At 44.4% G+C, this 11,724-nt stretch overlaps 1 protein-coding gene across 1 annotated transcript in view; it reads left to right on the top strand.

The window, feature by feature from the left end:
• The window catches only part of rftn1a (raftlin, lipid raft linker 1a), a 23,243-nt gene extending 11,519 nt beyond the window's left edge, over window positions 1–11,724 (top strand). The window contains exons 3-10 of the mRNA XM_056399859.1: window positions 2,010–2,193; window positions 4,029–4,137; window positions 6,902–7,658; window positions 7,747–7,950; window positions 8,383–8,492; window positions 8,885–8,988; window positions 9,453–9,528; window positions 9,836–11,724. Coding sequence (XP_056255834.1) covers window positions 2,010–2,193; window positions 4,029–4,137; window positions 6,902–7,658; window positions 7,747–7,950; window positions 8,383–8,492; window positions 8,885–8,988; window positions 9,453–9,528; window positions 9,836–10,267 — 1,976 coding nt within the window. The 3' untranslated portion in view covers window positions 10,268–11,724. The remainder of the gene's footprint in view (window positions 1–2,009; window positions 2,194–4,028; window positions 4,138–6,901; window positions 7,659–7,746; window positions 7,951–8,382; window positions 8,493–8,884; window positions 8,989–9,452; window positions 9,529–9,835) is intronic.

The raw sequence follows: 11,724 nt of genomic DNA on the forward strand, positions 1-11,724 counted from the left end.
GTTAAGACGGGAACAGCGTGGCGGGAATTAGCAGCTAAACAGCCACTTCTTGAATCTTTTAAACAATGCAACCTTGGATGTACGTGTCTGTATCTCTGACAAACACTTATATGCATCCTCATACACATGCACACACGCACACCATCTCATGCACACTCGCCCTCACAATCACAAAAACACAAATGTAGTTGCACCTCCAGGCACACACCCAGCTACCCCATCGCACACCTCCAAGTCTCTTAAACACACATGCTGGTGCTGCACTCTCCTTTGCACACTCACACTCTTTAACACCGCACCTCCCTGCCCCTGCTCCCTCACTGGCTGGCACCATAAAACTCCACCCGGCTTTTCTGCCCTGAGCTGTTCCCATTCCGAAGCGGAATTGCAGCCTCCCTTTTAAATCCCACAGTGGCAGACAGTATAAATGAAGTCGCTTCCCAGCCTAAAGCGCTGCATAACACCCTAATAACTTCTGTATGCCCCTGCCTGAATGAGCTGCGATGCCTTGCCTGCGTCTCGTCGGTGGGTGAGTGCCAGCCGTGCAGAGCTAATGACAGCTAATGACTGTTTACAGTGACAGGATCGTTGTTATCCCCACCCGCCCGCCAACCCAGTCTCCAGCTGTTATTATTATTATCACTGTACTGCTTTTGATAAGTCCCCACAGACACCCATTTAAGTGTTTGCTTGATGAAAGGCTCTCCTGATTCCAAGCAGTTATGCCAAGATGATGTGATGGTTGGATTTTCTCAGGGAGTTTTTTTTCTTTTCTTTTTTTTTTTCTCCCATTGTTTCACTGAGATGAGCTTCAGGAGAGTGTGTGTTCATGTGCTTGTATCCTCACATGCTGGCCAGCTTCTCGTGTGTGTGTGTGTGTGTGGGTACACGCCAGATGATGGAGAACCAATTGAAAATGAGATGGTTTGCACATCTCTTTTTTTTTTTCCCTGTGTGTGTGTGTGTGTGTGTGTGTGTGTGTGTGTGTTCTTGTGTGTGTGTTCTTGTGTGTGTCTAGTTAATTTATTCAGGTTATTTTCTCTTCTCCAGACCCATGCAAATGAGATTGAATGGGAAGGGATGACAAGCATTCAGGCACAGACAGCCTCATCTCTCTCTCCTCTCTCCAACACTGCTCTGCCTAACTGCCTCTCTCTCTCTCTCTCTCTCTCTGTCTCCCTTTTCTTCACCTCTTTTTCCATCCCACTCTCTGTCTCTCTCACACACACCTGGCTTCACTCAGTGATACATGCACGTGTTCCCTTAAAAGCCGGTGAACACGGCGAGAGAGAGCCTCACTACAATGTCCCGACCCCGAGAGGGCGGTTCTCGCAAACATTGCGCTCTCCCCGGTGGATTTGCTGTGACAGTTTGCCTCCATAAGATAAGCTCCAGTAGCCATTCCTACTGAAGTGAAGCGGTTTTCTTTCCATTGTGTTTGGTAATAAGGCAACCAGCTCTGTGTTGGTGATTGTGGTTAATGCCACACGCCCAAACAGGCAATGGGATAACATTGTCTTTCAGACCTTTTGATGTATGTGTGTGTGCATTGTATTAAAAAGTCTGTTAATGTGGGTGAAAATGTGTTAAGTCTGTGTCTGTCAATACAGATGAGCGGGTGTTCAAATAGGCACTTCCCAGTGTGTGTGTCTTTTCACACTTGTGTCTGCATGTGTGTGTTTTCTAAAAGCCAGACTGTGCTGGTGACAGTGAGGACAGAGGCTAATAGTTCTGGTGTAATTAGTTTCAGATTTAGCGTGAAGATGCCATGTGTTGTTGTTCACTGGGAATTATCATAATGAAACATGCTCTCTGTCTTTGTTCTTTCACACCCTCTGTCCCTACCCCCCCCCTTCTCCTCTTTGTTCCAGCTTTTATCCACTTCCAAATACCTCTCTACTGCTTTTCCTTTTCTCTCACATCCTTGTCTTGACCACGTCCCATTGCCCCTTCTTGACGAAATTGTTTTTTTCTCCCTCCCCTCTCCTCACCCGTTCTCCTGCCCGCAGAGGTGCCGGTGTCCTCGGTGCTGTGTCTGTCCTCGGTCAGAGAGCTACCGGTTCAGGTGAGGGAACTCTACGCGCAGGGTTTCGTCCTGGTCGCCGTCCACCCGTTTGTTCATCCCTGCGGCCCTCGCCACGCACACATCCAGCGCCAGCTTCACCGGGCCGTGCTGGTCCGAGAGACGCCAAGGTACACAAACCAAACACGCCCTACTGAAGAAAACAGTTTTAACTCTGAAGCTCTACATTGCAGACTGAAAAAGATACATGACATGATTCAATTGCAGCCAGATTTCGAAAAACAGTTAATAGGCAGCAGCTTTCACGACTTCATTGTTTGGAAGCCAATTGAATCCCATTATCACAAGCAAAATTCCGCACCTCACCTCCTTCTCTTGATGTAAAATTAATTACACATGAGTCAGCCACGAAAAACGGCTAACTTTAGCTCAGTGTCCCAATTCCTTCACTTTTGACTATTCATGATAATATACTGTGTGACTACCCTGTATACTGTATCTCCTGGGTAACCCAATTCTTTTTTTTTTTTTTTAACCTTCTTCTTCTGGTGACACTAAAGACTACAATATTTGCCATCATATTCGAGAATCGTTTTCATACCTCACCACTCTCACTTCTGCCATCATAGAAGTTTAAGACATATTTGATCCAAATAAAAAAACGCACACATGCAGAGACCTCCTCAGACCGTTCATCATCATTCACACAGTCATTTTTCTCCCAGATCTGCTGCTTGTACTCTCAGTTTCTCCAATATGAAGATTCCCTTTAATAATTGCTTGCCATAGGCACTTTGCATACCATTTCCCACCACATGGATATTTTGACATTTCCAAAACATATGTGACTGATCTACAATACATCAAATGATCCATGCTCTCTCCAGCAGATCTGATTTCAGCTTAGTGGAACTTTATGATAATTTGGATGAAGAAAATGTCTCGTATAGAGGCGGGGACCCCTGTGGATCAGTCTTTGTGTCTTTTGACTCAGAGAAACATGGTTACATATGTAACCTTCCATTTGTTGTCACTTATTCTTTGCAATTAAAAGAATTACTTTGCTGATTCTACAGTTTTAGGTGTCCTCCTGAGTTCAATCTGCTCTTTTAATGTGAATTCAAGGAATAGTGTCGTGTGTTCACACACACACACACACACACTCTAGTGCACAGGCAGGTGCCGAGCTGCTCCTTTGATGCCCCTCCTGCCAAGTGGTCCCGCTGCTTCCTGGCACCTGTCACCGTGGAGACGGCTGATTGCATCATCAGCGCTCGCCAGAGGGGAACGGCACGCTGAAAGAGAGGAACCATCTCTCCATCCTTTCATCTGCTTTCTTCAGTGATGGCCGTCCCCCCTTTTCTTTTGTCCTCCTCACCCCCCTTCGTCCCCTTTACTCCGCCTTTTATCTCCCCATCACCGCCATCCCCTTCCATCAAAAACCCTAAAAGTGAAAGAAGAAAAATCTGACAGATCTACTGTTTCAAATCTAGCTCGGAATGTCACTCATGCCTCAGAGCACAAGATATTACCACGGCCTTCCCACTGACCTCAATCCAAATCTGAAGAGGCGTATCTGAATACTCCTTTTATGATGGTGTCTTGCAGCGGGAGCAGAAGGAAATTCAGTCCCTTTTTCTGTCTAATAAGTCTATTGTGATAGTGGTGAATGTGAGCTCTCTTTAAACGGAAAATTCACCCTGTTCCAGAGATGACATTATGTTTCTGCTGTGATCGTTCTGGGTCAACGAGTGCTGATGAACATGAGCGTGTCTCCCAGAATCTGTAGAGTCAAGGCTCATTTAGACTGTAATGTCAGTGGGTGCTGGAACTGCTCTGGCAATAAACAGGAAATGAACCTAAAGTACGAAGTCCAGGGTGATGTTATAACATGGACAAGTGCATTTAACATTGCCTGGTTTATAAGAGCAGAATTGAACTGAAGTAAATCGCATGTGATTGAAGTTTTACACTGAGTATTTTTGTTTCATTTCTCACCTTGTAGTTCAGAGAAGAGCCAACTGAGGTGGGCAGGTCATCGTCTGGAGACAGATGTGTGTGTGGCGGGTCACCAGGCTGCTGACCCAGAGGTGATCCAGAGCTACGTCAAGAGGGTGAGTTCTGCCAACAGAGGTAGTTTGGTCTGACATTATTCACTTTTCATGGATTTTATCATCACATAGTGATTCTTAAAGGTTTGGATAAAAATAATGAACTTTGTTGTGTTATGTAAACAACGCAGCTAGAATCTATGGGCTTGTACTTGCTCTTTGTAAGGCTGTAATTTTCAGGGTTGTTCAATAGGATCTTAGTGATGAGGCATCTGTTTGGGATGCAGGGCTTCACATTGCTATCATTATTCAGAGGAAAAGCCCTGACACCTTTTATTTGTATCTAATGTAAGAGTATTAGGAATGAACTGGTCCGTCTTTTCGCTCCAGTGGTCCAAAAAGTCTGAGACCACTTTCCCAAGGTAACATGAGGTCAAGGATTGCCGCGGCACGTAACACTGAGTTGGCAGCCAGTTCCTCTTTAAACGTTTTTTATTAGCTTTGCACATACCAAGCTAGGTTAAAAATTACAGGAGAAAACACAACTGTACAATATATTACAAAGAAAAGAAAAGAAACAGCAGTCCCTAAAAAAGCGCAAAATCCAGACTGAGAGGAGCCAGTTCTCCATAGCAGCCCCAACCTCCCCACCTGCCAGAAGCCTATCGCAGGTCATCCCATAGACACAAGGCTGGAAATAATGCCAGGGAATTAGGGACAATAGGACAACATTAATAAATAAAATTTAAAAAATAGAATAAAAAACAACCACCTAGTCCTCATCAGGTTGAAGAAAGGCTCCAATGAGATGGAGATACACGAGACTCTCTAATGGAAACTCTTATCTTTTCTAATTTAACATGAAAAAGAAAGTCTTTCAGTCAGCCGACGCAGGAACAGGGATGAAGAGTTTTTCCATTAAAGAACGATAAGCCAGCTCTCCAATAGGGTTTGTAAGAGCGGCACTGTAAGGCGAGTCATACAGAGTGGCCAGTTCTGGCTTAATGAAAGCAACTGATAGTGGAAACACTGAATTTTATTATGACAGTGACCAAGAAACTGGACTGGTTACATCATGGCTGAAACCCAATCGGTTAAATGCGGTCAGTACCTGCACTGATACTGATCAGGCGTATTGGATCAGTGTCTCCACGGAGAGTGTGTTATGTTTGATAGCCATACAGAGATCTGTCAAGAGGAAGACGAGCTCGCAGGCCACAGGCAGGTGGTCTACATCTAGACGCATCTTGATATTTTCAGTGTTTCCTCTTTCTGCAGTGCGATGTTAAACTGTCGGAGGACTCTTTTAACCAAAGTGATGTGTGCAGAATCCACATCCTCCTGCCATCTCCATCTCCGTACTTGTTGCACTGTGTGTTTTTTCGTGTGTGCCTTTCATGTTGGCGCAGCACTGCTGTGCAAGTGAAGCAAACATTACGGGGCTCAAAAGGCTACAGGCAACTGCCTATAATTGCCTGTTTGTGCCATATGGTAACTTAGGCTCTGGTCCTGACGTGCAGAGCTTCTCCGATTCAAATGGAGCAAATTTCATTAGTGGTTTTCCATTTTAAAATATTGCAAAATTGAATGAGTTACCTTGGGAGGATTTTAACAAATCATCATGAGGGAGGCTGAGGAAGAACCAAGTCCAGTTGTGATGTGAGAGACCCAAGTGAGCTGTAAGTAAAGAGACAGAAAGCAGCAATGGATTTAAGCGTTCTTCCACCTCCTGCAACACTATTCATGCTCCTGTAGCTGAGAAACAAAGGGAGGAGCTATACAATGAATGGGGGGCTACAGTAGTTGGGGTAAACTATAGTGAGAGTTAACCTTAAGGTCCCCGGCCAACCACAGCGTCATCACTGGCATTTATCAGCCGTAAAACTCACTTTTAGTCTCCGCTCATGAATTCGCCAACAGTCCTACAATGGGAAATGAAAATGTGCTCTATTGAATAGATTTGCATCTGAACACCCAGACGGCACAAAGGGAAACCTGATTGGATGGAAATGCACATCACTGAGTATAATGTGATAGGCTCCGGCAGCGTGACATGAATAACCAATCAGATCACAAGCTGCCAGAGAGTTCGAGATAAGAACCCAGGAGCAGTACGAGGGCAGACAGGGTGACAGGATTGTGTGCGTGTGCATGTGCGTGTGGGTGTGCGTGTGTGTGTGAGAGAGTGTGATTACAGTTTTGATATTCTATACTTCTGTTTGTCCAGCACTAACCAGCTCTCAATTTGTCTCCGGACATACTCATCAGATAAAACTGTGTGAGTGTGTTGGATGTCATAGACAGACTGTTTACAGATGTGATGTGTGTGTGTACGGATGAGTGAAGTGTCAAAAGTAGTGGGTAATAGGGGGAGATGTGTCTCATTATTGTTCGATGGTAGTTTGCAATCTGATTTCTCTCCCGTCGAGCCTGTCTAAAACTGTCAGCCCAAATATCAACTGACAATTAACCACCAGAGCTCCATGGTAGGGAGCGACACACACACACACACACACACACACGCGCGCGCGCACACACACACACACGGATGCGTTGAGATAATGAGGTCCTTTTGTCATTTGAATATTTGATCTTTGCAGATGATTAGGTAGGTTGTTATTTCACAGAATATCCACTCTGCATACGTCAGCCTTTGTTTGTGTGTAAATGAGGCATTGTTTGTCTGACTGTAGAAGAAGAGATTTATTTCTGGTGCTGTGAATGATGTCTTTTATATTCATGTGTCACTCAAGTTACACTTTGATAGAGTTTTTTTGTGTGTGTGTGTGTAGGTGATAACATTGCGTGTGTATGTTACCCCCCACAGATCCAGGATGTAGCGGAGCAAGGGGTGATGTTCGTGGGCTTTCTCCAGCAGCCAGGTGGCGGACCCTGCTTCTTGGGGAACTGGGACCCCGAGGAGCTGTCATCCTTACATTCAAGCCCTTCGCCTATACATCGAGACCCCTTCAGCGCCAACACCAGCCCAACAGATCCAACAGAAGCACATCAAAATGGCGTAGAACCTCTGCATCACCCCTTTGAACCTCAAGAGTTAGATCTTGAAAATGTAGACTGTAGCACACAACCTTCGGCGCCCAGAGAACCAGACTTCAACCCTCTGAAACCCACCCAGAGTTCAGAGCTCAACACAGAGGAGTCTGATGAACCAACCTCACAGATCGGTTTCAAAGAGTCACTAGAATCAACCAACCAACCTCAAAATCACAGTAAACCTGGTGTGGATGCACTTCAGTGGTGTCCAAGTCAAAACCTAGCAGATACCCAAGGGAGCCAGCTGTGTCTCTCGGAAAGTACAGGTACAGTCAGACAGCAGGAGCACGGTCGGCCAGAGCACAAAGAATCTACAGAGAATCTATTTCACCTTCCGAACCAGAGAGAAAGACGAAGTTCGAGCTCGGACAGCTGGCACAGCTCTCCGGAACTGGATCACCACCACGAAAAGAAGTCCAGCTCTGTCTGTGCACATGGACAAAGCAGAGTCACAACACACAACAACAACCACATTCGGCTCAAGGGTTCAGAGAAAGATAAGAACATGACTTCACCGCCACCGCAGGGTAGTAAGTAACCCATCTCCCGCCTGTTGCCTAGTAGAAATCTCTCTCTCGCTTTCCAGTTGCTGATTTTCCTGCTTCTTTGTGTCTGCAGGGATGCAGCTCTTTGCCCTGTACAACCACACAGGGGAGCTGAACACTGCTCTGAGGTTCTACTCGCTGAGGGTGCCACTTCGAGTACAAAAGGAAGCGGGGCTCATCACGGAAGTCGACGCGCACTGGCTTGACCACATGACTCAGCATTTCACCAGCGGTGCGCACCTCATCGACGGGTTCTTCCACCTTGGGGACGACAACGGTACGTTCCACGGGGATGATTGCGATGAACCATAGCGGTCTGTCGTTGTGGAGTTGCTTCCGTTTCATGATCAGACACAGGAGGAAAAGTTAGAGGCTACAAACAGCTCTCATTCCTCCTTTACTTGGTGACTTCTTAAATGAATGGCTCAGACTCTTAGAGGAATTTCCTTGGTTTAGTTGTATCCGTGCTTGACAGGAGGAAAAAGCTGCTCAGGCTGTAGATCTCTGCTTCACTGCCGGGTAATGGATGATATGTGCCGTAAGTCCACGGCTTACACCATAAGTCACTGCTCAGTCACCCTTGGAATAAGTAGGCTTAAGCCATGGGAAAGGGGGATCAATAGTGAGAGATTGGCGAATGTCTGAATCACATACGCACTCCCTGTGTTGATATGCTTCTGTCTCTAATTTTTCCTCTTTTTCTCTCCAGACAATGGGGTTTCATCTGTAGACGGTGTGTTCATCTTCCAGAGCTCTGCAGAGGAGACCACAAACGCGTCCTATGATGCCATCGTGGTTGAGCAGTGGACCGTTGTTGATGTGGGTCTTTGAGTTTTTAATACTCTGGTGAAGATGTGCGCTATGAGAAATCCTTTGTGACTGAAGGCTTAAGCTGTTTTCTGTCAAATATTACGTAAGAGTGGAGATGAAGGAAAGCTGTGTGTGTGTGTGTGTGTGTGTGTGTGTGTGTGTGTGTGTGTGTGTGTGTGTGTGTGTGTGTGTGTGTGTGTGTGTGTGTGTTGTGTGTGTGTGTGTGTGTGTGTGTGTGTGTGTGCGTGTGTGTGTGTGTGTGTGTGCGTGCGTGCGTGTTTTTTTCTCTGGCTGAGCCTAATACCTGCAACGTCTCTGTACATATGTGTGTATGAATTGTTGGTGTGAGTCTTTTTTTTTTTTTTTTTTTTTTGTGTTGTCTGTCACTTTCTCCTGCTCAGGGTGTGGTGGTGAAGACAGACTACATCCCATTGCTCCAGTCTTTAGCTCCATATGGATGGAGGTTAATGTGTGTGTTACCTACACCGATTGTCAAGACCAACAGGTAAAGAGTTGCACTCAAAGATTTCACTATTACAACCACTATTACAAACTCCAATCACTGCTAAACTTGTCTTTTTCATCACATTTGATCACTGACTTAAACCAGCAAAGACTAATTACTGCTTTGTTGGTTTCAGGCTCTTTATTCTTTTGTCCTAGCTGTTGCCTGTCTCATTCTGTTTTGGGATTAGGACTGACAGTGTAGCTTAGATACACAGGACAGATGGTTTGAGATCTGACAAATCACGATCATATGCTCATCTCAACATGAAACCGCGTTTGAAATCTGTTGGAGCTGCGAACAAAAGCACTGTCGCCGAAAATGCTCCCGTCTTGTAACCTGCCACTTTACAAACCGCAACGAACAGAAACTGGATTTCGATACATAAAGCAATATATGCAGGCTCGTCAGATTATAACATAACAGGTAACAGTAGTAAAAGTGCTTCTCTTTTGTTTCTGCAGTGACGGGAGTTTGTCGACCAAGCAAATCCTCTTCCTTCAGAGACCCGTTTTGCAACGCAAGAGAAAAGACTTCAAGGTTTGTTCCCCTTTCGCTTCTTCGCAGCTAATCTGTCACTTGACTCTGTTGTGCCTCTAGGATACGTGACTTTATGTCACAGAAGGTTCCATTAAAAAGTCATGTTACTAAATATGGGATGTACAGCAAATATAAACCTGCTCAGGAAAAGTCTAATAATAGGCGAACAGTCGGCCTCAAACTGTACAGGAAAGAGGCATCAATGAGAGAGACTTTGTTGTGGTTTGTCAGGTGTCTGGAGAGATAGAAAGAAAAAAGACACAGCACAAAGCGCAAAACTGTCTCAGACACATCTGTTTGATTTCAGATGCTGAGCCTCAGGGGTCGCAGCAAGGCAAAGAAAAACTCTACAGGAGAAGAGGAGAGAGAGAACAGGTCCCCCGCGATGGAGGCCGAGATGGACAGGTTGGGAAGTAACACAAAAGAGGAGGAAGAGGAAGAAGCAGCAGAGGCGAGGAAGAGCAGGGGTAGTGGAAGGAGCGAAAGGGCGAGCCTTCAGGAAGGTGGAGAGGAGAGGGAAGAGGATGCACGGCATCAAAAGGGCCCCTTGTTCCTATCAGGGAGCAGCGTTTCTCTTGAAGACCAGGAGGAGGAAACTGACATTGACAAGATCCTTCTGTCAGCGCAGGAGAAGTCGGTGAGATGGACAGATGTGTGTCAGAGAGATGATGGAGTGGTCAAGGAGGAGGTGAAAACGGAAGAGCGGATCAAACACCAGCTGTTTTCTGGCGTCTGTTGACACATTGGGCACAAGGCAGGGGAAGGGAAGCTGAAACCTGGTTAGTTTATCAAAAAAGTCTTTTAAAAGTGTTTTGTTGATCTGGATTTTTAGCTCCTCTGTGGACGTTCCAGATGTGGTCATATATAGTGTATTTACATCACATACTGGTGCTCACGCTTCAGTCTGCTCTGTTTAGGACGCGAGTCTTTGAGGTTGTAGCTACTGTAAATTGGGAGAGTGTTGTGCAGTTTTTCTGCTTTGGGTCAATGTTACTATTTGATGTGTCTTAATATGAAATGAAATGAGACTGTACAGGACAATACAGTAGAACCCAGAAGCGGAAGAAGTCTCCAGTCTAAGCCTTAAGTATTATTTTCTTGCCTATTGTTGTATTTTACTACTTTCTCGTCATAGGACTGTTAAAAAGGGAGTATTGATTTCACTGGGCTCATTGTATTTTTATATGTAAAGTATATAAATGAAGATAGGAAAAAACGTAACAAAGTATGTAGGAAGCTGCATTAAAGCCCAACTGATACATCTACATTGGCCAATTTTAGCTTATTAGACATCAATATCACTTTAAACGTTGGCCCATAAACAAGAAACAGTACAGATATGCCAAAGATGCTTGAGGTAATTTATAAACAGTTGTCATCATGTAATTCCTCCACCAGAGTGAGTTTATTTTTAAAATGTTTCACTCAGTACATATCTTGGTCATAATTTTTCCAAATACCAAATTTAGGGAATAAAAACATAGTTGGAAAAAATAATGTCAACCAGTATGTAGTTATCAGATTTTTTTTTTGTAATTTTCAAATTTGTCTTGGCCAAAAAAATAAATAAAATGAATAAAATACATTATTACAATACAGTATCAGCCAGATTCTACACTGCATTTGGGCAATATGTGGTACATTACTGGGTGTCTAAATGTTAAAGGGTCAGTTCGTGTAACTTATATAAAAAAAAGACGTTTGTCATCAGTTCTAGTAAAATAGATAGATCTGGTTCTTTTTGGCTGGGATTTGAGATATACTGTTTCCACCTCAGTATGATTTTGTGATGCTTGTTTAAAAAAAGAAAAGTTCAGTAGTGATTATTATTACTCTGGATTATCGACCTACGTACATTTGACACTTTCCTTAGAGACGTAATCTTTGACACTTTGCTGTTAATCTTTGATGCTGGGAGCATCACAGAATATTTCTGTTCACCTCCATTGTATTGGTGCGGTCTCGAAGCCTGGCTAAACCACACCAAAGTTGTCTGTTTGGCAAGATGCTACAAGAAAATGCTTTTTAGTAATTTGAGTGAACTGACCCTTTAAGGGTTTCCTCTACAGAGAACGTGTACATTAGAAATAAGCTATTTATTACTTATTTCCTGGACCACCTGTGTTGTGTGTAAGTAATGTGACATGTAAGTCTTTATATAAAAGAGGAGGTCAATAAAGTGTTAAAGGAAATTGA

This window comes from Seriola aureovittata, chromosome 16, assembly GCF_021018895.1.
Source record: "Seriola aureovittata isolate HTS-2021-v1 ecotype China chromosome 16, ASM2101889v1, whole genome shotgun sequence".
Classification (NCBI taxonomy): domain Eukaryota; kingdom Metazoa; phylum Chordata; class Actinopteri; order Carangiformes; family Carangidae; genus Seriola; species Seriola aureovittata.